The 26,232-nt window shown below is 45.3% G+C and overlaps 1 protein-coding gene across 1 annotated transcript; it reads left to right on the top strand.

Annotated features, from left to right (window-relative positions):
- Positions 1–832: 832 nt before the first annotated feature.
- On the top strand, positions 833–26,232 carry LOC308375564 (inactive rhomboid protein 2-like; the record flags this gene model as incomplete). Its single annotated transcript, XM_080851728.1, has 18 exons — positions 833–952; positions 7,374–7,561; positions 10,201–10,334; positions 11,876–12,053; positions 12,723–12,920; positions 13,780–13,905; positions 14,313–14,431; positions 14,739–14,945; positions 15,326–15,437; positions 16,671–16,745; positions 16,990–17,151; positions 19,123–19,208; positions 19,356–19,419; positions 19,871–19,962; positions 20,510–20,585; positions 20,852–20,952; positions 21,125–21,278; positions 25,813–26,232. Exons 2-18 carry the CDS (start codon positions 7,394–7,396, stop codon positions 26,230–26,232), a joined length of 2,472 nt encoding a protein of 823 aa, XP_080707854.1. The 5' UTR covers positions 833–952; positions 7,374–7,393.

The following is a 26,232-nucleotide window of genomic DNA, read 5'->3' as shown; positions in this document are numbered from 1 at the left end:
TGGCCTTTGTCATGATTTAATTCAAATCAAGGCAATTCATATACAGGGCTGACTTCTGACACATCTATAATTTATAAAATTCAAATTCATACAAACGTGTTCATTCCTTAAACCATGACAGAGGAAATCTACTAATCTACAGATCTACTAATGTAAAGTTTCCTGTTTTGCTCCAAGTTTTCTTTAATCGCATGAAAACTTTAAGCCCATGTACTCTGTCACACCCATCCATCTGCATGATGTTCTGTGGTGATGTCTGTGGTGTGGAAACAGGCTTTCGTGGGGTGCTTCTGTTGCTGTGAGGTCTAGCTGCTGGGCTGTGTCATGTTAGTGGCTGTGAGCTCTAGGTGCTGAGCGGTGACATGTTAGGTGCTTCTGTGGCTGTGAGCTCTAGCTGCTGAGCTGTGTCATGTTGGCTTCTGTGGCTGTGAGCTCTAGCTGCTGAACGGTGACATGTTGCCTTCTGTGGCTGTGAGCTCTAGCTGCTGAACGGTGACATGTTGGCTTCTGTGGTTGTGAGCTTCAGCTGCTGAGTGACATGTTAGTCCCTAGTTCTGCCCGACACCATTGATTTACTGTCAGGCCACGAAGGAGGAGAAGAAGGAGAAGCCACAGCCCTGGTGAGCTCACGCTGAGCTGTCTCCTCCTCCTCCTCCTCCTCCTCCTCCTCCTCCTCCACACACAGTGTGTTCTCCTCCAGTCTCTTAGCTACAGGCTGTTGGAAAACCCACATGGCTCATGTTTTGTGTGTGTGGGTGTGTGTGTGTGTGTCTGTGTGTGTTGGCCATGTTTGTTTCATTCTCTGTCTCACCCCTCCCCACTTTTCTGGTCAGATGGTCTGAAATCAACAGGAAGATGGACACGGTTGCGGAGATATGAGGCAACTGAGGCTATTGGCAGTTCCTCTTTCAACATAGATGCAGATGTGAGGCGACGTCCATCTTAAAATAACGTAAGTATTTTCAGGTGACTTTTTTTTGTTTTCTGTAGGTTTTTGTTGAGGCGCTAAAGTACTTTATAATTTTTTTTTTTTAAATGAGAGCCTCTTGTGCTGTCTCAGTTCCTAACTCGCAGTACACTGAGCTTGGAGCTCTGACAGTAATAACATTTATTTTAAGTGTCACTGGCCTTTTAGAAGAAGGAGTGATGTTTCTGTGGTTTCCCACCTTAACCTCAGAGTGTACACCAACTGAACCGCTCTTGGCTTCTGAGGGTTCGTCTGCACGCACGCTGACATGAGAGCACACCGCAGATCAGAGGTGGAATGAGAAATCTGCACGACAGATGGCCTGGATTGTTACAGGAAGGGAAACCTGACCTGATATCTGCTTTTCCTTTATGGTTGGTCACTGCTGCTTGCCTGATTCTTGGCTAGGCTAGTCTAGCTACGCTTGGCTTGGTGTTCTTGGTGCTTATTGGTGCTCTTCTCTACTCTGGTGTTTTGGCCATAACATTTTACTGCGAAACCTTGACATTCAAGGCGCGCTCATTCCGGCTCATCTCCATGGCTACCACATAGGGTGACAGCTTGGGGGACCTGGCTGAGTGGGGTGGTGGCTAGCAGGAGCCAAAGCTAGCCAGTGAGTCCACGCTACTGCTGGACCTTCCGGAGAGTTCTGTCATGTTTTTCTGTCATGTTTGTATAGCCTCATGCCTTAGTCATATGATCTCCCAGTCAGGCGTCATCATCGGACTGACTGTCTGTCTGAGGTCTTACTGTCATAGTGAACCATTTGGGCACCAGCACTTGAAAGAAAAAAGAAGTCACTTCCCCCGTTAAAAAAAAGGAAGTGCTGATGGAGCCAATATGTGTGCTTCCTGTGTGATTTCTCCACTCATGGCCGCTTGGCAACTTAACTCAACTATCGGTGGCCGATGGTTTCTCTGTGTGCTTGGTCGCTGCCATCCCCTTTAATATGTCTGAGCATTCTTCCTCTGGTTTGGTGTGATTTTCCAAGTGTTTGTGTAGCTCTCGCAAAAAAAACATCCTTGGGGAGAGACAGCGTTCAGATACGTCTGAAAAATCGAAAACTTCTCTGCTTTGTACTGGAAAAGTCAGCCAAACCCAGAGGGATAATGCTACTTAAAACATGTCCTGGTGAATCATGTGACTGGGTGCTTTGCCAACTGACTTACTGGCTCTCTAAGGACCTGCTTTCGCTTTGTTTAAATCATTCCAGAACTTTACATAAGCCCTAAGGTTTTGAGAAGTTTCTTTTTTTAGCCTAGGAAAGTATTGTTTTAAATTCAGTTCCTGAACACTAGTCCATAGTCTAAAGCCTTGGAGGTTGTGAACATATGAGGGGGAGGGAGAGGGAGGGAGAGTGAGGGGGAGAGGGAGAGGGAGGGGGAGAGGGAGAGGGAGAGGGAGGGAGAGGGAGAGGGAGGGAGAGTGAGGGGGAGAGGGAGAGAGAGACAGAGGGAGAAGGAGAGGGAGAGGGAGAGAGAGGGAGAGGGAGAGGGAGAGAGAGGGAGAGGGAGAGGGAGAGAGAGGGAGGGAGAGGGAGGGAGGGAGAGAGGGAGAGAGGGAGGGAGAGAGAGAGAGAGCTTGAAATGAGTTGGCAACACTTCCGTCTTTTTAATGGATATGTCAATGAAGTGCATTGAATTGAATTACAGAAAGAGCGAGTGTGTTACTGATGAATTTGAGTGACACGTGGTGGCACCACACTCAAGCACGATGGTCCAACAGTCACGCCAACAAGCCACAAGGCTGTCCTGTCACATTAAAGCATGCCCTGCTTAGTTCATTCACAGCCTCTGTGAGGGAGGCGGCAAGTGTAAGGATGTTGAAACAGTCACCCTTTGGAGTAGCAGCTCAGGAATGTTTAGAGTCTGGGTTAAAATGTCAGCCCTATGATGTGGGCGTAATTGCTTTGTGTGACAACAGGGCCTTGCCTGACCTGACACCACAATGCCACTCTATGTGTGTTTGCGCGTGTGTGTGTATGTATAGGGCATGGTACATTGGGGCTGTTAATAATACAATTTGCAGAAATGTTTTCAAGCAAATGCTGAAATCTCTTCATAATACACTTTCAAAGCATGAAGAAATTGGCTGTCCCAACTGAACTTTTTCAATTCGTGGGAGGGGAATCCTGTTAATTCCTAAATTGTTTTCCTGTTTGTAGAAGCAACGAAGTTGCTTAGTGACTCATTGTCAGCAGTTGCTAAAGTACCCGTAGTCGTTTGAGTCATACCCATAAACACTTGTGACAAGCTCTTAGTCGAAAGATTTGCAGCAAGTAGCCATACTTCTGTTGAATTTGTACTGGGAAACCCTTGTATTGAATCTGAGAAGCTAGTTTCAGCCGCAGCATCAGAATTGAGCAGATTATCAGTCCCCTATCATATATGATGAGCCGTTTTAATCCACTTCCCCTCAAGCAAAGTGATGCAACCCATTCCTGGCACTGCATCCACAAAGAATCAACTTCAGTAGTGACAATGCTGTTTCCAAAGAATGGCTTCACTGCCGAAAAATGCAGTGCCCTAGCCTTGCCAAGCAACAATTCTTCAGTCGCTTTTGATCAATTAGATTGCCTTTATTTCCTTGTGCTTCTCACTGCTGTAGGCAGAGTCTCTCTGTCTGCTTGCCAAGAAGAGTGAATGCCTCCGCAGACAGTGGAGGCTGAGGTTAGTAATGGCCGGAACCTTCCAGGAGCGCTATAAAAGACTCCATTAGACAAACGAGGGAGGGAGAGAGAGAGAGGTGGGAGGGGTTGGAGGGAGGGCGGGCGGGAGAGCTGGCAGTTGTGGTTGTTTTTCATTAGCATTGAGTGAACGAGGAGGGGAAGCAGAGCGCTGCGGAGTCCTATGGGGGTTGAGGTGAGCGCCATCCAATTCAGCCCCCCCCCCCCCATTCTCACTCGTATGCCCTCCCTTCCAGATTGTCACAGGCTGCTTGCCACGTGGTTTATATTACATTGGGCTGGTCATGTTTTTTTGACCTCCCCCTTTTCTCAGTGAGTGAGTGAGTGAGCTCTGTTATTGATCACGAGCGGCTCCCTCTGTCCCTGGGGGCATAGAGAACCATGGTGACGGCATCAGGTGTGGTTGCTAATGGCCGTGTGTGTTTTTTTTGGGGGGGGGGGGGCTGGGGAGGAAGTGGGTTTTAGAGGAATCTGGCCTGGCCTTCTGTTGGCTTCGCCCTTCCAGGAAAAAATCTTCTCCACATGTTAGTGTCTCTACCACTAGCATTACAGCTAATGTTGTTTATTTGCTTTGCTTTCTGTGGCTGTTTGAAGCAGCATGAGGTATGCGGCTTTGTCTCCAATGAAATCTGCTGATTTGGAATGAAATTGGAAGTGGACCAGCAAGTTAATGCTTCTACTGGGAAATCTTTTCTCGTCCGTCAGGTCCCCTGGGGAAGAGCCTTGGCACCAGGAAGGTGTCTGGGAGTTAGCATCTCATGAGTTAGCATCTCATGCATCTATGGCCCCATGCAGCTAGTGCATTGGCAGCTCGGAGAGCCAAGTTAATCTAAGGGGCTCACTCTTATGGTGCTTTCAATAGTACATCAACATTCATGTTCTCAAAACAGGCAGTGTCACTTCTGCTATGCTGGTTTTGATTTTACTCCCCACCCCTGCTAATTGGTAGTTTATTATGCGGCTGTCTGAGCACTGAAGGTACAGTCCGTGATTCTAATCGCAGACACTTTTTGTCAAATTCGGCTTATTTGCTCCTCGTGATCTTATGAGCGGTCAGCTCAGTATTTGTGCTAAAAAAAAGCTCAGGTGTTCTTACACAGTTCAAATCTGTAGATGATACAAACTACCAAAGTGGCTCGGACCCGTGGTGCTTCAGGAGCACAGAAGGGAGGGGTGTAATATGATTGGCTGTTGAGCTCAAACATCAACAATCTTTAGCGAAAATGAATCCAAATTGTGGCCTCTCATAGAACCTCTAATAGAACCTCTCATAGAACCAAAACAAGAGCTGTGTTTGTGTTTCTCCCTACTTTGTCTTTTGTTGGGATCAAACTTAAACCTAAAGGGATTAGTGTGTAAGGAATTGTCATGGCATAATGGTTCATAATGTGTGAAATTCCAAATTCCTATGCATATGTACACGGGGTATTCAACATGCTGTACCACCGTTTTCTCAGAGAAGAGTTAAAGCATTATTCAGTGGATTTGGATTTGTTGATTGATTCCTGGATAAATAAGTCTTTGCTACCACATACCAACAAATTGATATAAAATGAAAGAGTCTGATGTCAAGTCAAGGGCCTTTTATGATTTTAGGGGCACAAATTGAAGTATATCTGATTTGTTAATGGTGCCATGACTTGTGACTAGTGGTAACTTGCATGTTACGTAGGTTAAAACTGAAACTCCCACTGTGTCCCACGTGGCTTGTTTGAAAACAGTCTAAATATAGGGCCGAAGTCAGAAGTCCCTGAGCACTGTACTGCACCCATAGGCATGACAGGCAGACCATAGCTCAGTGCCAACGATCAATGGCTCTCTCTATCCGTGGACCACTCTATTCCTGAGCGTTTGATTATGCCTGGGACTGATGCCGTTCCTTCTCTCACATGGGCACAGGGCATGATTAAACGACCTCTCTCCGCATGAGTAAGTCATAACTCGCTGGAGGGTGGGGCGTGATGGGGGTTGGGTTGGGACAGGACTCTGTGTGTGTGTGTGTGTGTGTGCGTGTGTGTGTGTGTTTGTTTGTGTGTTTGTGTGTGTGTGTGTGTGTGTGTGTGTGTGTGTGTGTGTGTGTGTGTGTGTGTGTGTGTGTTTTTTTGCTACTGTCAGTCTTGATGGATTGTTAATGTAGACAGAATAACATTTATCTCTGCGTCGTGATAAGTTCCATAGAGTGCCGCTCCAACCACAGCACTGAAAAGAAGGACCACTGAATCGTCTCCAGGGAGAGATTGTGTTTCTGTGTGTGATGCTCTATCTCAATCTAGAGCGCCAGACAAACTACTATCTGCTTGCCCAGCATTGTCTAAACACTCTTGAGGTTGAAACACTCTGAGGTTGAAAGTGCTCATTACATCAAAGGACATACCTTAATGCTCACTTTGGATGTGTGCGCATCACTTTGAAGTCATTATAGATAGAAGCATCTGCAAAATGACTAAACGATGAGGAGTGGAGCATCTCTGTTAGTTCAGCTGTGTCCTTTTTTGTTTGTTTTATTTTAGAATGGGCTGTCCTTGTGCAGTTAGCGATACGGAACTGGTCATGAAGTACACTGCTCCACTAAATGAGGGTGGAGAGGGGTTGTGTTTTCCTGTGTGCTCTTTTGTGATGTGGGGCGGTGTTGTGTGTTCCCTCCTCTGTGTCCGCTCTGAGGGGTGTGGGGTGAAATATGAGTGTGATAGTGCACAGGTCCTGGCTGTGTGAAACCCGATGATATCATTCATGGCCTCCTGTGGGAGTTATGGGATGTAATTGTCAACTCATGCATGGTCTCACGAAACAAAGCTCACCTCTTAATACGGTCGAAAGTAAGTCTATGAGCTGATACAAAACTGGTAGCACATAAGTTCAGTGAATTTTTCTCTCCATTCGTTTTCTTCTTTCGAAAGAATCAATCTTGTTTGTTTGATTGTGATATCTCCTATTGTCATCTTATTATTATCTCTAGTACATGACTGCAGCATAGAATCTTTGCTTTTGGCTCTTCTCTGCCAAAGGCGTGTTTCCATTTGCCTGGAATTCCTTAAGCTCTGCAAATATTTCTGCTTCCCTCATTATTTCACTCGTCAGTCCAGAAGTATTCTGCACAGCCATGTATTCTGCACAGCCATGTGCTGATTTCATTTCCTCACAAGTCTTCCTTTCACTGACAGGGTTCGTTGCACTGCAGAATATTATCAGCTGATTTGAAAGCTTGAAAACGGAATTTCCTGTATAGATAACATAAAACTCAATGGCCTTGAACTAATATCGGTTATCATATTGCAGGCCATTAAAAGAACAGTCTGTGATTTCTGCTGAACGGTTGTTGATATTTGAGCTCAACAGCCAAATCAATCTACACCCTTCTCTTTCGAGCTCATGACACATCGTGTTGATTGACTTTTAATAGAATTGCTCCATCCAAGCCACTTCGTTTCCCATCTACAGAGCCAAGACTGTACAAATACTGCAGTTTTTTTAGCGCACGCACAGAAGAGACAGCTAGAGAACCTTGGCGAACAGGTTGCTGAATTTGACAAAAAGTGAATTGGATTAGTATCAGGGACTACACCTTTAAATACACATTGTCGGAACGTTCAATGTAAGATGATGATCCAACATTCATACAAGCATAAATCAAAGAGCTTTACCTTATTTGTATCCAGGATGCAATTTAACAAATCGTTATTTACTGTTGCTAAAGATGTACTGTTTTTTTCTAACCCATAGGACCTGAGAAAGACATCAGTATGTCTGCCCAAGAGGAGAAGAATGGCGGCGACAGTGGCAGTGGCAGTGGCAGCGGGAGTGGCAGCAGCAGCCAACCAGACAGCCGCCTGAAGAGCAAGAAACCTCCAAGCCTGACCATCGCCATCCCTCCATCCCAAGAAGAGTGTGAAGCAGACTCCACTAAACCGGTACGCTCATGACCTTTGAACTTTGACAAAAATGGCCTTCTCAGGGAAGTGTGAGCTGTCATGTCTGTGTATTATTATCATATACTGATGTTGTCTTCACTGGTAATGGCTTTGGTATCATTCTTCCCCATTTCTTGTATTGTCTGCACTCGAACGTAAGATTACATCTAGTTTGTGACATTCGATAACATCAAATACAAAGATTAGGATAACGCTTATTTATTTTGGTGGGCTACATACAGCTCTGGGTGTTTCTCTCGCACTTCATCCTGACTGATCTTCTGAGTTTCTCATGTCTTTTATAGATCAGTGGTTAACCCTCATGACATCTCTAACTGTTTCTCTCACACAGTTGCTCATGTCTTTTATAAATCAGTGGTTAACCCTCATGACGGTTCTAACTGTTTCTCTCACACAATAGGCTAGGTGCACGAAATACTCAGTGTGGGCTGTTTGTTTCCTGTTTAGCCAGGTGTATTTGAACCTGCCGCTATTCTGAATGTAATTAGTGTCTACACGTCCTTCTTTATCGTAACGCTGATTCACTAGGTGCAACACCCAACCAGGTCCGTGTAGACGCTAATTACATTCAGAATAGCGGCAGGTTCAAATACACCTGGCTAAACAGGAAACAAACAGCCCACACCGAGTGTTTCGTGCACCTAGCCTATTGCTCATGTCTTTAATAGATCAGTGGTTAACCCCCAAGACTGCGTTAACAGTTAGAGTCTAACTGTTTATCTCACACAGTTGCTCATGTCTTTTAAAGATCAGTGGTCAATGACCACGAGCAGCTCAGCTGTGTCGGCCATGTTTGCTAGCAGGCAGGATGTGGCCAGAACAGCAGAGAAGTAGAGTGGAGGGAACAGCTGCACACGGCTGGCAGTTGGCCTTGACGCTGTGACGCTGTGACTGTTATGCAGCGTGCCGATAACATGGTGATAAGTCTCGGCTCTGCACTCTTTTCACTGCAGTATGATGATAACAAAGCAAGTTATTTTTAATTGGGACTCTATGTACCAAAACACAAGCAGTTGTGACAAATTTGTTGAATATGTTTTGACAGATAGAGTAGGCCATTTGTTGAGTTGAAGAGAAAAATACCACTCTGGCGATGTGCTACAGGATGATGTTACTTCTGCAGCTCTTTAAAGAGAGAGAGAGAGAGAGAGAGAGAAAGAGAGAAAGAGAGAAAGAAAGAAAGAAAGAAAGGGAGAGAGAGAGACAGATTGACATGGGGGATGTTGTACCTAAGTATCCCGTTGCCCTTTGTTGAGGTTGCTCTTATGATGCCTGCTGAGAGTCAGGAGCTAATGCTAATGACACACAATGTGCTGGAGGTTAATGGTCTAGCATCAGAGGTAGCCTGAAGGATCTTGGGAGGGCACACGGCTCCTCCCTAGTTTATGTCTTTTCTCTCCCCCACACAGTATCTCAGTTGGGTCTCTGGGGTCAGTTTATGGCCCAGATACTGAGCTAAGGATGTCTGCCTGCCTGGCTGCCTGTGAGGCTCTTGTCCAGATTGAATGGCTGTTTTCAAACTGAGTACATGTGCGCCACCACGCGTGAAAGTGCACGGCACTATTACCTGTCAGAGGCAATCAGAGCAGAGTGGTGTGGGGAGGGAATGAGGGGGGCGGGGGACACACACACACACACACACAGGAACACACACACACACACACACACACACACACACACACACACACACACACACACACAGTGTCACAGTTAACCCAGCGCTCTCTCGTAAATGAACGTGCTTAAACAGACACACACACACATACAAGCTCACTCTCTCTCTCTCTCTGTCTCTATCTCTGCCCCCCCCCCCCCCGCCCCCCCCCCCCGCAGACACACATCAATATTCACAGTCTAACAAGCGCTCTCTCATAAACATGCATGCTTAAAAACACACACACCCCCACCACACACACACACACACAAACACACTCATACATACATACTCAAAACAAGCTCACTCTCTCTCTCTCACTGTCTTTATCTCTGAAAACACCCCTCCCCCCTCACACATGCACACTCATGCACATGCACACATTCCGCACACACACACACACACACACACACACACACACACACACACACACATTCCCTTCACACACACACACACACACACACACACACACACACACACACACATTCCCTTCACACAAACACACACACACACTCAGTAAAGCCTTGCGCCCCAGCTAGTGGCAGGCTGGTGGCTTGCATAGAGAGCATGTCGGAGACAGTGAGTGCTGAGTGATGACCACTAAGAAGCTCAAATACTCCACTTCCTACAATCCTGTGGATAAATCAGTCAGTCAGTTTCTTTGAACTTTGAACTTGAACTTGACAGAACAATGATGTGTTTGCTCTTGGGGGTAGTGCCTTCCCTACTGCTGTGAAAAAGGAAAGTTTACATAGAAAGTTAACATGGTTGGATGCTGGGTGTCAATAGAAATAGAGTGGAATAGAAATGAAAATATAGAAATGATTCATATGGAAATGAACTCTGTGTGTGTGTGTGTGTTACTGTGTGTGTTACTGTGTGTGTGTGTGTGTGTGTGTGTGTGTGCGTATGTGTGTGTGTGTGTGTTACTGTGTGTGTGTGTGCGTGTGTGTGTGTTCTGCAGCCCCTGCGTCCCTCGCTGAAGAAGAGCGTGAGCATGCAGCAGTCGAGCGAGGCGTTGTCTGATGGCGGCCCCTCTGCCGACTCCAGGAGAGCGGAGTTCCGCCGACAGACGTCCCTCTCGCAGAGCATCCGCCGGTGAGACGGCAACGCCACCCCCCCCATCCCACCCCCCACATCACACACTCACACAGCCCCCCCCCCCCCCCCCCCCCCACAACACTGGCTCACACAGTGCTGCCCACACACTCACAAGTTACTGCTAACATATCACACATCTTTGACACACATGCAGCATTTCCCCACAATACCAACGCTCACACAGCTAGCACACACACACACACACACACACACACACACACACACACACACACACACACACACACACACACACAGCAGTCTGTGTTCACATCTGCACACTCTGCGCACACACACACACACACACACACACACACACACACACACACAGGGCACCTGTACACAACTAATCCATCACTATCATGCTGTACAAACTGTACCACACATTTTTGGAACGCACCCAGAAAGAGCACTCCAGTTAAGGCTTTACCGAAATAGCATTGAATTGAATCGAAATAAATTGAATTGGACTCCCAGACCCACACCACAATTTCCTAGATTGGCCTGTATGCTTGTTTACTAATGAGAATTTGCGCAGTGCAATGACATTAGTTTAGATTGCTTTAAGGGCAGAAATGTAGGACTGTGCCAGTCGTCCACGGTAGCAGTCGGCCTTAATCAGATAATTACTCAGGTCTCCAAGGAAGGAAGCGATCTCCCTTACTAAAGCATGCTCTCCAACTACGTCAGGTGGGAAATTATCTTGGCACGTCGTGAAGCTTTATAATTAGCGCTGTCAATCAATAAAAAATAAAGTCAACTAATGAATTGCATCATTTTAAGTTATTTAAGTTAATTGCGATTCATCACTCTTTTTCTTTTTTTAAGACTGAAGCTTGTAATAATGTAATCCTGTGAACTATAGATTCCCAATAAAACCATCAAGGCTATCAAAATTGACTGGCATCTTGAAAGGCATATTAATGTGAAGGAACTTTTGGAGAGGGATATACTTTGGAGGGAGTGAGTGAGTTAGTTAGTTAGTTAGCCAGTTGGAAGTTAGAATGTGGGGTACAGACAGTTGGTAGATTAGTTGTATATTGAAGTGCTCAATAAACTTGCAAGCTTGTAAATTCAACTAAGCTCTGGGTCCGGTGTACGTTGGATGCCACCAGATGTTTTAACCATTATGTGCACAGAAATATAACATGTAATAGAAATAATATCAAAAACACAGGCAGCTTTGTGAATTGCATACATTTTTAATGCAATGTTCAATTTTGACAGTACTAATAATAATGGCTTGTAAGAAATCAGTCTTACTACGTAGGCAGTTTGGTTTATTTAGCCAGTTTTAATTGAACAACCTCACTAAAGTATGGATTGCTTTCATTGAATACTCATTTGAACACTTTTTTTATGTTGTTTTATTCAACTGTTTCTCCGCCCCTCCCTCTATTTTTCATATCGTTCTCCACTCTTCCTGTGTCCTTCCTTGTTTTTACACTTTTCTCTCCCTCTCTCTCTCTCTCCCTCCCTCTCTCCCTCTCTCTCTCTTTCTTTCTCTCTCTCTCTCTCCTTTCTCTGTCCCATGACCACAGGAGCACCGCACAGTGGTTTGGCGTGGGCAGCGACTTCGAGTCCAAGCAGCAGGTGTGGCACCGCAAGAGCCTGCGCCACTGCAGCCAGCGCTACGGCAAGCTGAAGCCGCAGCACTGCGAGACCGACTCCAGCAGCATGGAGAAGCTGGAGTCGCCCGCCACCTTCAAGATGCCAAAGGTACCCGCCTGCTCTGCCTCCACAGAAGCACCGGTGACGTTTGCGTTGTGCTAAATCGTTAGCATTCCTGAAAGCCAAAAATGGGCCTGGCAGGCCCTGCCCAGCAATTTTGTGTTTTTATTTGCCTTTTAATGAGTTTTGTGGCTTTTAATGAGGAGATTTGCTACACGGAAATGAGGTTTCTCAACAGCACCTATGGGCGGGATCGCACAGCAGGAAATAAAAACATATTTGTGTGAGGGGAAGCAGCTTACAGAGGGATATGCTCGCTCACTGAGATAATGAAAGACTGAATAAGCAGCCGCAGAGATATTGTATACAATTCAGTGCACACTTTGGTAGAGTACAGTATACACACAGTGCACCTGATATATGCAGCTCATACAGTTCAGTAAACAGATGTCAGTCTACCTGGCAAGAGCTGAGAATGTTATTTTGATTTCTCAGATACAAAGAGAACTGTGATTGACAGGTTAAGGGTATGAGAGGGCTGTCTAAGCCAAACACTAGATTGTAAGCTCAACCCTTACCTAAAATGTAATGAAAACAAAATGAAAAGGATTAAATTAAACATAACCAAACTTTATGAAACTTTTTCATGAGTTTTTAAGAGTACCTAAAGCACTAGTCCACAACACCTACTCTTGCCCTCTCCTCCTCCTCCTCCAGATTGTGGACCCCCTGGCCCGCGGCCGTGCCTTCCGTAACCCCGATGAGACGGACCGGCCGCCCCGGACGCCGCACACACCCCGCATCACCTCCTTCAGCTCCTTCTCCAGCCAGCGCTCCGGCTACAGCCGTCCGCAGCGCCGCAAGAGGGAGTCCGTCGCCCGCATGAGCATACGTGCCGCCTCGAACCTCATCAAGGTAAGTCTCAGGGTCAAAGGGCAAAGGGCAAGGGTTAAAGCGTCAAACTTCGAAGATCTCTGAAAGAGAGCTCATTTAGTCTGCTGAAACACACCACAGTACCACTATATAGCGTAAGCCTGCCTAATAGGCATATCAAATGAAAATAAGTTTGTGCATACACATCTCCCGCGAGAGATATTTTATCCTAGATATAACAGTATGTTTATGTTAAAAGTTATGAAGTCATTATGAATTGAAAGGCCAACATAAAATCGTGATTCCTTCCCTTGTAACGTGACGTGACGTAGATAGTGATGTCAAAGTAATATCAGGCCTATCTGGTTGGGGGCTTTGCCCTTGAGCAAGGCAACTTTGTAATAACTATAGAAGGCCTAGATTTAGTTAAGACTCCTTGTAGTCTTCAAAAGTTATTATTTCAGACTACATGAAACAGAAAGCTTAAGGCAATCATTCGGAATAATAAGGTCTAATTTGAATGTTGGCCAATTTGAATACATCATTTGAATACATTGTGGTCGGCCAAGTTATTGTGTTTAGCAGTTTTGGGCTACAGACAGCGCATGTGGCATTGTGAAGGAGGGCCTTTACCGATCCCAGATACAACATGCAGCGTGTGTCACCAGCCACTTGTACCCTGTTGCTCAGGATCTTTGGTTGGGCGGTTAATATGTTGCTTAGGTTTTTGGGTAGGAGTACTTGCATGTGACAGTCAGAGGATTGGCCGCTGTGGGAAGTCTCCAAACAATACCACAAGGAATTGACCATCTTTTCTCTGTGTTGGAAGTGTTAACTAAAAAAGTGCCTGGTGATCTGGAGTGAGAGCCTGAAGTGACTATGGCAGGGTTGTTTGCTGTAGGGTCGGCAGGGGCAGGGCTCACTGGCCGGACGTGGTTATCCCCGCCGTAGCTTCGCCCGGCCGAGCTGGATGGAGGAGGACACCGTGGACACGGCAGACACCTCCGACTCCGTGTTCTTCAGCAAGGTGAGCGCTTTCGTCATCATCAGTCTTAATCATGTCTCCCTCTGCCCAATATGTCTCTCTTTGGTGAGAGCTATTGTCTTCATGTCTCCCTCTGTCCAACATGTCTCTCTTTGGTGCCCTCTGTCTTTCTTTCGAAGATTATGTCTCCTGTTAGCGATCAGTATGTAGTTCTATCTTCTTTCTAGTGTCTGTCACCTCATCCATATCACCCACTGTTTTTCTGTGACTGTCTCCCCCCTCCCCCCCCCCCCCCTCTGTCTGTGTGTTATTCTAACGTTGTGTGTGTTTTATTGGTGTAATCATATAAGACAGAAAGTTAGACAGTGTCCCAATAAAGGAACGTACATATTGGTAATCAGCCCTCATGGACAGAATGTGTAGCTCACTGCATTCCCCTCTGTCTTCAGATGGATGCCCGAGACGAGATGTACTCCATGCCTGACGACGTGTTCGAGTCGCCCCCCCTCTCAGCCGCGTACGGCCCCGGAGACATGTCCTTCGGTGAAGGCCCTCCTTTCCACAGCCTGTGAGTTGAACTGGGAAGAGGGAGAGTTGTGGAAAAAAACAAACAAAAAGCCTAAAGACAACTCTATAGTCTTGTTTTACCTCTTGTTCTCTCTCTCTCTCTCTCTCTCTCTCTCTCTCTCTCTCTTTCTCTCTCTCTCTCTCTTTCTCTCTACCTCGCTCTCTCTTTATTGCCTCTCTGTCTCGCTCTTTTATCAACCTAATATTTGTGTTGGTTTAACGCTCAGTGTTCCTCTCTGTTCTACCTACCAGTATATCTGTACCTGTTTCTGATTGGTTGTACCCGCTGTCCGTCTCTCACCACGCAGTAGGGACATCAGTAAGACCCCCCTCCCCTGTGACGGGCCCCAGCAGCGCAGAGGGCAGCGCATCGCCTCCCAGGTGAAGCACTTCGCCTTCGACAAGCACAAGCGGCTGTACGGCATGGGCGTGGTGGGCAAGTGGCTGAACCGCAACTACCGCCGCAGCCTCAGCAGCACCGTGCAGAAGCAGCTGGAGGACGTCCACAGCCACCGGTGAGCACCGCTGCCAGTGCCAGCTCTCCAGGCAGGGGTGCCAGGGAACCTTTATCACATCACCTCTTGCCAATTCAATAATGCAACGATGATTCAGTCAGATTTTTTTTCAACTGTAAATCATTTTGACGGCTACTTGGAAGTACTAGAGAAAATGGAATTACCCGATTTATGGACGAAATTACATTAAGTTATGCCAAGCGAATAAACAATATATTTTCTTTTATTTCTAATTTTGAATTCCCAAAGTGATTTTTTTTCTTGTGTAATTGTTATAGAGATGTATGACAGCAGGTTGTGTGTTTTGTCTCATGGGCACTCTGTGAAACCATCCCCAAGGCTCCGTGTGAAAGCTGTGTGAACTGTCTCTTTTTCCCCAGGCCTTACTTCACGTACTGGATCACGTTCGTCCACATCGTCATCACCCTCCTGTCCATCTGCACTTACGGCTTTGCCCCCGTCGGCTTCTCCCAGCGCTCCACCACCGACCTGGTGAGTCCCTCGGGAGTCATCCGCCACGCCCACTCAGCTCCCCCACTCCACTTCCTTAGCAACCGCACCGCACACACGACAACCACCAATAGGGCCTCCTTAATTGCGCTCTAGGGATAGTTCCTATCTGCTCATGCTATGGAGGGGGCTTCTGTGTTGGGGTGGACACCCAGCCATGTTCCCTTGGAGCAGGGGTCGGGAACCTTTTTTACCTGGAGAGCCACTTTTACCATATTTTTTTTTTTATCTCAGAAGAGCCACAAAAAGACGGTTACAAGAAAAAGTTTGGATATTTAACGAGTTTTTGAATACATTTTTTAAACACAGTTTCCCATGTCAGTCCACTTGTGTTCGCTCGCAAGCTGTGCTCGCTGACGTGCGATTCCTACCAGCTGATCGTTCAGTTATTTGAACTTACCCACCCAGATGTCAGACGAGGTCAGGTCAGCAAAATCCATTTAGAAATCGCAGATAGAAACAGGGATGCATGATACGTTTTTTTTCCTTTTCGACATTTTCTCTAGCCTATAAACTTTAACAATTAAAGTTTTCTTGTTGATGGAATTGTAGGGAAATCTGTGATTTTGTTTTATATTGGCATGGCAACCAGTGCAAATGTAACAATATTGTGCAGGCTATGGTAACGGAGTCAAGTTTGGTGTAAATTTAAATTAAATCACTCAGATATACCCACGTATTTGCCACGAAGCCTTGTAATTTTAATATAAGTAGTATTGACTGTTATTTTAGCGTTCTACTAGGCCTAGGTTAATCCCTTTATTGCACGTTTTTCCCGTATTTTTCTCCAACCCATTACATTCGAGAGCCCCGGCCGTCAGCTAAAGAGCCAGGTTCCCAACCCATGCCTTGGAGAGTTATCCTTTCCTCTTCAACTATTGCTCCTACCACTCTGTACTGAGACAGTGAGCAGATAAGCGCTAGCTGCTGCCTGCTTGTCCAAACTGTGTTTCTCATTCTGTACTGAGTGGCTGGTGGATACCTCAGAGTCTGTGAGCAGATAAGCACTAGCTGCTGTCTGCTAGTCCAAACTGTGTTTCTCATTCTGTACTGAGTGGCTGGTGGATACCTCAGAGTCCGTAAGCAGATAAGCGCTAGCTGCTACCTTCTACCTGCTAGTCCAATCTGTGTTTCTCATGTTAACCCTGAAAGGAACCCCACTGTCTCACTCATCAGTGTTTTTTATTCTTCCATCTTTTCTATGTTTTCCTCCAGGTGCTGAGACACAAAGGGATTTACGAGAGTGTGAAGTACGTCCAGCAAGAGAACTTTTGGCTCGGGCCTGGCTCAGTAAGTTTGGGTTACTCCACTGCCACCTACTCACATGTCACCCTGAGCCAGCAAGGACACTGGAAACAAAGTTTTCATAGGAAGTGATATTACAAGGTCATATTACAAAACAACCTTAAAAAAGGTTTCAATCCTTGTACTAACAATGTCACTCCTTGTACCGATAAAGCTCAACATTGCGCTAAGTTGTAATCTATGTTATGGGAAGTCTTTGTGCCAACTGTTTATCTCTGGTTGCGTTTAGGACGATCTCATCCACCTCGGGGCCAAGTTCTCTCCTTGCATCAGACAGGACGAGCAGATTGTGCGTCTCATTCAGAAAGCCAAAGACCTAGAGAAACAGACGGGATGCTGTGTCCAGAACGACAACTCGGGCTGTGTGCAGACACTTAATGAACAGTGCTCAGTGAGTGTGCTCCCGACAGACACCCACACAGATACACACACACACACACACACACAAACACACATGCACACATGCACAAATACACACACAAACACACACACACACACACACATGCATAATCCCATGAACACACAAATACACACCCATCCACACACAAACATACTTACACAGATACAGATACACACAAACACACACACACACACACACACACACACACACACACACACACACACAGACACACACACAGTTGTGGACGCTCATACACTCTCAAAAGCAAATGTATATCCTTAGCGTGTACATTCAAGCTCACTTATTTTATGTCTGCACATACTAACACGCACATACACCACTCACACAAAATAATTATACACTACCATTCAGAAATGTGAAACCACCCACAAAATGAGGAAACTCACTTTTTTTTCAACCAAATAAGCTGTAAAATGTAAACAAAATATAGTGAAGATCCCAACAACATTAAAAATAATGCTTTCAACTTGAAATAACTATTTTGTGCTTGAAAATTTGCATCCATAAAAGAATCCTCCAGTTTAAGCATTACAGTTTGACTGCTTCTTCCCTAAATAGATGTTGCATAATTTTGGAGCAATGCTTTGGGTTACCGTCTTGTAAGATAGGAATTGGCTCAAGTCAAATCCGGTCTACAGGGCACAGTATAGCGAGGGAGTTATGGTAAAATTGAGTTATTGCCTTCCTGGTTAAAGATGCCAAATACTCTGTACAACATGCATACCATAGCTGCACCAAAGCACCCTCAGACCATCACACTCCCTCTTTGCCATGCTTGAGAGATTCTGTCCAGAACTCCTCAAGCTCCTCTTCATTTGTTCTGTGACTCAGAACATTTCTGCTCTGTCATCCAAACTGTTTGTCTATCTAAAACATTTTTCTCAATCATCTTCCACCCAGTTTGTTTTATTTTGTCTATCTTTGTTGTTCCCTTCCCTTGGCCAATCTCAGATGTGGCTTTTTTCTTCTCAGTATTCAAAAGACTCTTTACTGTTGAGGATAAGACGGATGTTTTTCTGGGTATTAATAAAGCTGCCAGCTGAGGACCTTTGAGGCATCTGTTTCTGAACCTAGCGATTGTGATGCTGTTCTCCACCCTTTGTGCACTGGAGCCTCCTGCTTCTCTTGGTGTCCTGGTTAGAGCTTTGCACTGTTCTTTGAAGGATGTGATGCACACCTGATGCACCAGATATGTTCATTTCTTGCCAATTTCTTATACGGAGCAGCTTTAATTTCAAGGAACTATAATAGCCTGAAACCTTTTTGTAGAAAGTTCTCTTTTTCTGACCACTTTTAGATCATAATCAAATCCACATGCTTAGGCACAGGTTCTGCTTTCTTAACCCTCTGGGGACTGTATCCCTCTATCCGAGGGATATTACGTTTTTTGTACTTGTTTTCAATATGCCTTGAAAGCTCTGCAAGTTTTTGTTCTAGAGTAATAAAAAGTACACCCCCAGAAACCTTTAATCTTCTACATATATGCCACTTGTGCAACAATGTTTTTAGTTTGAGGAAATATACAACACTACAGTTTTCAGCTGCACAGACATTATTGCAAAGGGGTTTTCTAATAATGATTGGCAGAATATGGTGGCAGAAAATGTTTCATTCAAAATCAGCTGTTTCCTGCTGTAAGAATATCCACACCATAGTTATGATCGATTTAAGGTTATTTGGATGAAAAAAAACTGTCAGTGATCTTATCAGTGATCTGAAACTTTTGAATAGCTATGTGTGTATGGAAGCTTTTAGATTGGGTGTTTCAGAAATGTTCGCAATGCACCACCGCCATTCTGCACGCATACCATTCATTCACAAGCACAGCCTTACCCACTCCCAGCACGCGTTGTATAGCTCTATGCTGCCACCTATTGGTGAATCCTATTAGAGGTTTTGTTTTTCATTTGACTCCTAAAATCACATTCTCTTTCCTGACAGGAAACACTTGGCACTTTTATAAAATGGTCAGATGAAGATGTGGACATCATTCGGACATCTGGCTCTGTGTGTAACCAGGACCCCAGGTACTGTCTCTAACTCTTATACAAGACGGCTACCTGCTCAGAAGGCACATCCGAATAGATCTTCACTTACAAGTGGTTATGCTTTTAAATGACCCGCCTGTTTCTTGTCATCCATGATCTTTTCACCCGAACATGGAATGGCCAAAGGATCTGTGAGGTGCCTGCTTCCATAGCACCGCACATTTGGACTGATGACATCACTCAGTGGCCGGTGAGTGACGTGGTTTTCATCCAATGAGAAGATCTGTAGTTCGGCTTGCAGCTGCGGCAATTAACCCACAGATGCTTCAAATATGTTGAACCAGAAATGGAGAGTAGGTTCAAAATGAACAACATAGAAGCAGAAGTCTAGCAGTGCTAAAAAAAGTCATGTGAGATATTTTTAGATTGTTAAATAGAGAACGTGGAAAGTTAGTAACTAGAAAGTCTAGTCAAGAAATGGTGTGACTGTCTGACAGTCTTCCTTTTTCACGTGACGGAAGTAGCTCTACTATTTACAGTTTTTTCCTCTCATGTGATTTTGTGTATTTGTGGGTTTCTACATCATGTGTAAATAGTTTTAGCCTCAAGTTTAATAGCTTAGCATTCTGTTATTCCTGTGCATAAAGGACGTTCTTGTTTTTTGCTTCTCTCTAACATTGGGCCTTTTCTGCTGGTCTCAGATCTGTACCAAGCTAGGGGGGAACCACACAGGCCTTAGGCACATGGACTGCAAGATTACAGGCCGGCCCTGCTGCATCGGCACGAAGGGCAGGTAACCTTCACCTGCAGAGATCACTTCTTCAAACACTCTTGAGTTCATGTAGTTGTGCTTAAAATTGCAGTGGTTTAGAGGTTTTGGTTTGTTTGTTTGCTTGTTTAATACATTCCTGCTGGAATTCCTAAATATTATGATCCCCACAATCTTGTGAGGATTTGTTCCGATTATTGCGGCGAAAAGTCCAAAATTAAAAATTGCAGTTGAATTGCAATGAAAAATAAAATTGAAATTCAATGACAGTGTTTTTACTGAAATATTGTGGTAATTAGATTCAACCTGCAGTCGCAATTGTGGGAAATCTTTGGTGATCTTGCAATTTCACAAATTCAATCACAGGTTTAATGGATCAAGTGGATTATATTAATTAGTTGCCAACAGTAGTTGTAAGTAGCTCAGAAATGTCTGCACTTGATGCCATGGCTTCATTGTGTGGCTCTGTGTGATCTGTTTCATTATGGCTCCATCTCTCTCTTTCTCTCTCTCTCTCTCTCTCTCTCTCTCTCCTTTCTCTCCTTTCTTTCTCTCTCCTTCTCTGGGTCAGGTGTGAGATTACAACCCGAGAGTATTGCACGTTCATGCGCGGATACTTCCATGAAGAGGCCACACTGTGCTCACAGGTGCTGCTATGCATCTCAAACATTGCAGAACATTCATGTTTTACTAGCCTACTCGTACATAACTTGTTTAGTTGTGAGAGAAGTGTTTTGGTTCCATCAACATCAATCAATGGCATCATATACCAACACTCTAAAAAGGCATTTTAGCAATACGATTTGCTATAAACATGGGACAATGCTTTCTCTTTCTCTCTCTCTCTCTTTCTCTCTCCCTTTCTCTTTCTCTCTCTCTGTCTCTCTGTCTCTCTCTGTTCTTGTGGCCGCAGGTGGACTGCTTGGATGATGTGTGTGGCCTGCTGCCCTTCTTGAATCCAATTGTCCCAGACCAGTTCTACAGACTGTGGCTCTCACTCTTCCTTCATGCTGGGTGAGAAAGGCTTACTAGCTGCCTCACACTCACTCTTCTCCCCTCCCCATCACTCCTTAGTCAGCTCAGTGGAACAATTATCAACTCAAAAAGTGAATGTAGTTTTTACTAAGTAATGTATTTTGTTTGTTTGTGTGCGTGTGTGTGCGTGTGCGTGTGTGTGTGTGTGTAGGCTGCTGCACTGCCTGGTGTCGGTGGTGTTCCAGATGACCATCCTGAGGGACCTGGAGAAGCTGGCGGGCTGGGCGCGCATCTCCATCATCTATATCCTCAGCGGCATCACGGGCAACCTGGCCAGCGCCCTCTTCCTCCCCTACAGAGCTGAGGTATGCCAGCGCCTCAGGACCTGCAGGCCAGAGCACTGGCTCAGATATAGAGCAGTCAGCTCCCCCCCCAACTCCCCCCCCCCCCATGATTTGTCACTCCCTACTTCCTCCTCCTTTGCTTTCACCCCTCCCTTTTTGGCACTGCTCTCCTTCTTTCATGGGAGTTATTTCCTTGTTTTGCTCTCTGTGCTGTTTGAGCTGTCATATTGACATCCTCATTGGCCTTATTGTGAACTGCGTTGTTTACTTAAGAAAACACTGAATGGTTCAGTGTGTGATCATTTTTGAAGAAAACAATGAAAACAGCTACACATGCTGGCTCAATTTGCCCTTTATTGTGTAACGTGAACCTTTAAAAACGTGCTTGTAGCACAAGTTTTGAATTTGTTATACCCCTTACTAAGGGGATCCCTGAGGTTTGGATCTGTGGACCTCAGCTTATTCAGAGATTACCGAACTCTTTCCACCCTAAGTCCCCTGGGTTCTGGCTGTTGTAGTCTTTGCTGACCTGCACGTATTAATAATATGGGGAAATCACTGACCTCCACCCAGCTGCTTACTTGCATTGGGTGGAGGTGAAGAAAAAGTGATGTGCCTGCTGTACGGCTGTCTGTGTGGAGCTCAGAGGTGCCATTAGAATGGAGCTTTCCATAGGGATTACCCGCCCACAGTGACCCCGTCTGGACAGCAACTGCCTCACCCTGTCAACGTCTCTGAAGTGCCACACTGTTGCATACATATCACTGCACTTGCATTTAGTCATTCAGTAAACGATTGTGTTCACTTAATATTGCTTTTATTTCATATTTATAACTGAATTACGCTAGAGTATAGGGAAGTGCAGTGGATTCTCCATCATATATGCTGTTTGGATATAGTTGTATGGTACGCTAACACACTGTTAGTTCAAGAACTAGAGCTAATCGGAAAGCGATGTAGAACTGGAACTCATTTGAAAGCAAAGTAGAACTAGAACTGAAATAGAGTTTTGGGGAAGTGGTTCTGCAGTCTGCAGGGTATTTCATAAGCCCCCACTGCAGGGCACTGGCAGTAAGCACTATGCGTTCCGGTGCAAAACTAGGTGCAGTGATGATATTTCATGACATCCAGAATGACATCCTCTTGGACAGGTACTTCACAGCTTTCTGAAGTCACTTATTTTTAGCCAAGAAATAAGACTAGTTAGCATCTTGGACCCATAGCATTTTGGAGATTTTGCAGAAGCATCCATCCCTATGCTATGTCAATGATGGGGTATAACCGTATAAATAAATTAAATTAATTATTTATTTATATGATATAAAAAAATAGCATAGGTGGAATAGAAATTCTCCACTCAAATCCCAAATCTTCCTGTACATCCTCTGGACAAAGACTTCCTGATCAATGTGTGCCATCATCGTATTTGCCTCCAGATAATCCCTCTCCCTTTATCGTCTGCTTGATGTGTTGATGGAAAGTTAGGCTGCAATCCTCTTCCATTGTGGATTGATAATGTCTGTGCAAGCCTGCTAAAAATGGGGCTAAGATGCTCAAGCAGGCAGGCAGGCAGAAACGCGTAAAGAGTTGGAAAAGAGAGTAAATATGCTGAGTTGAAGTGGCACTGGCACTCAATTTAACCCTTTAAACTCCACTCTTTGCCCAGTAAGAGCAGAACAACTGGGCAGTACATTCACACGCAAGTTCATTGTCAAGTTTGAATAAGTGAGCTCAGTAAAACGTCACATGTTGCCACATATGTCTCCAAGCAGTGGTCCTAGTTTCAGTAAGCTGGTAGTAGTCTGTCTCAGGTGTGTTTGGCATCAGCCTGACGTATATCAGGTACTGGCGTCACTTTGTGTAGTCAGAGTCAGCAATAGGCATCATAAACCTATTGGCTTTCTCGTGACTGAAATAGCGATACAAACACACTGCAACGATGACTCTCAAGCCACTTAGAGCCCAGTTTTAATAAGGTTAGATTATCCCATTAGTCTACACGGTGCAAAATAACAGGTCCTGTTGATGCTCACCGTTTGGGTTTTAGTGAAGGTGCATTTAAATGGTTAAGAGCACTGTGAAAAGCAGTCACACTTCCGAAAGCAAAACTCTCTTCGCTTTGCTTGGCAGTAATGTTGGGTCTTGTGAGGGAACTTGGCAGGCAAATCTAATTCCCTGTCAGCGCTCAAGTGCAACCAGTGAGTGGATAGCTGCTAATCCCGACATTAGCGCTCTTACTCTCCGTGCGATCTGTAGTGTTGCTTGGGGTCATATCAGCACGTGCCTCAGCCCAGCAACACGATTCACTATGCAGTCAGGGTCATCGAGGTCATTAGAACCAGATTACAGACACACAGACTGGCTATGCAACCATTAGCAAAGGTGTGAATGTCAAGACCTAAGTAGTGACAGGAGGACCTAACAAGAAGGGCATCTCGAACCTTGATCATCACCAAAATTGAATTGTTTTTTCCTTGGCCCATGCTTAACCCTTTCACCAAGTTTAAGGACAATCGAGTTCCAGTTAGTCCATTCCAGTTAGGTTTTGCGAAACAGGCAAAACAAAAAACACCACAAACATCACCTCCTAGGCGGAGGTAGTTGTTGAGATACTGGTGCCCTGAATTTAATATCAATTTCCCCACAGAGAAACAAAACTTCCCTAGAAGTCCACTTATCTAGTCTAGTCCACTTATCTAGTCAGTCTCTTGATAACTAAGCAATTCTAACAGAAGCATACGAAAGTATTGCATTACGTCAACTCTCCCACTCAGCCCTCTAAGCTCGTCTTCTTAGTTTTGAATTCCTCTCACGTGCTCAGCAGGCAGCCCGTGCCTTTCAGCCTTCTTTTTCACCTAGCACTCTCCCTTCAAACGTGACTCTTGCTAATGCTAACGCTAGCACGGTGGTCGCTAGCGTGCCTGTGGCAGGGGTGACACTTCTTCATGGGGGTGTGTGTGTGTGTGTGTCAGGGGTGTGGCATGAGCGTGTGAAAGGTGGTACACCTCTCTCCCTCCCTCTCTCTCTCTCTCTATCTCTCCCCTCTCTCTCTTTCTCTCTCTCTGCCGCTCTCTCTCTCTCTCGGTTTTCCTTGTGCCTGCGGAAGGTTGTCTCCTTAGATTAGCCATCTGCCCCAGATGACCTACCACCACCACCACCATCATCCTGACGTCAGCCTGATCAGGTGACCATCAGGCAAGCAGGCTCTGAGAAGCCATGCTTGCAGCTTTTCCTGCTTAGAGAGCATGTTTATAAAGGATCCTCAATGTGAGAGTGTGAGGGAAAGGGCTTTGAAGTTTGGACAGGATTTAAACTACTTGGAACTTCATAAACTACTTCATAAAGCACAAAACATTGAGCCTCAGCAGTAATGCTGTAAATTATACTGTATTTTAAATCATTGACACACTGTAGTTATATGTGTTCAGTTGTGTACACTTGTAGGCTAACCAATTGCATGATTGTGTGATATAGACATACATACTGTATATTGCATACATGAACCACCACATATGTGCAGTTACATTTACATTCATAACTGTAACACAATTACATTGTGTGGCGCCAGCAGATAAACAGCAGGTGTTCTGTTGAGGAACTTGGCAGTAAAGGAGAAAAGAACAGTCCTTATGTGTCTGGACAGTCCTCGTATTGACTCCGTACTGACAGCATCTACTGGTCCGAATAACTCCCTGCCAATATTGCAATTATACAAATTGCCCTGTTGTCTGTTTTGGTAATTGTTGTCTGCTGTGAGCTTTCTTTGTTCCCTGGACATTTTTGAGTGTCTCATTAATATCACACAAAGAGGTAATGGCTGGCTTGGCTAGCCCTATTAGCATTCGTATTAGCATGACAATCCCATCTCATCCGCCCCTACTGTCCATCCCCGAAAGGTCAACATCGCGCATTCAGCCGTCGCACCTGCCTGCCACTCTTGTCAGTGTGTGTATGAGACCTCTGTATAGCAATAATAACAGCCTTGCCTGATGTACTGCCATTAGCAAGATACCAGGGAACTCAGAGGCAGGGGCTACATTGACTTTCAATGCTCACGTTTTTCATTCACAGTTCAGTGGGTGCGTCACACCCAACAATGCAAGCTGAGTGTGTAATTTCAAAATAGCTGCAGGTTGTATTTGGATGATTCATTCATAAAATGCATGTAATTCATTCACAAAAAATGTTCTTTGTATTATATTTTTTTTTTCATACGCCGTCATCCTTCAAACAGTGGCTTATAAATGAAGCCCCTCAATAACTACATATCTGAGAATGTAACAGAAATTAGCTTTTCTGTGCTTAATCCTCTTGTATTCCTTTAATTTATGTGTTCTTTTCATGATCTAGACTCTCTTTTGGGAGCATTATGTTTACAGGCAAAGTGTAGATCCCAACAGAGTAATGGACACTTATAGGACACTCAGTGTTTGTGCTGTCATAGCAGCAGTAAGGTGTGAACACAAGCAGAAGCTCTTCTAGGTGCTTCATTCCTGGGGGGTTTATGTTAGTGAGTTGTGCTGGCCAGTGACCGAGCGCTTGTTCTGTTCTGCAGGTGGGTCCGGCGGGTTCCCAGTTCGGTCTGCTGGCGTGCCTCTTCGTGGAGCTCATCCAGTGCTGGCCGATCCTGGCCAACCCCTGGAAGGCCTTCCTCAAGCTGCTGGGCATCGTGTTCTTCCTCTTCCTCTGCGGCCTGCTGCCCTGGATCGACAACATCGCCCACATCTTCGGCTTCCTCAGTGGGCTCCTGCTCTCCTTCTCGTTCCTGCCCTACATCACCTTCAACGCCTTCGACAAGTACCGCAAGCGGGTGCTCATCCTCGTCTCGCTGCTAGCCTACGTGGGGCTCTTCTCCTCGCTCATCGTCTGGTTCTACATCTACCCCATCAACTGGCACTGGCTGGAGCACCTCACCTGTTTGCCCTTCACCAGCAAGTTCTGTGAGCGCTACGACATCGACCATGTGGTGCACTAG

The sequence above is a fragment of the Sprattus sprattus genome (assembly GCF_963457725.1).
Source record: "Sprattus sprattus genome assembly, chromosome: 1".
Lineage (NCBI taxonomy): Eukaryota > Metazoa > Chordata > Actinopteri > Clupeiformes > Clupeidae > Sprattus > Sprattus sprattus.
The sequence above is the reverse complement of the archived record's forward strand: the minus strand, read 5'-3'. Positions and strand labels throughout refer to the sequence as shown.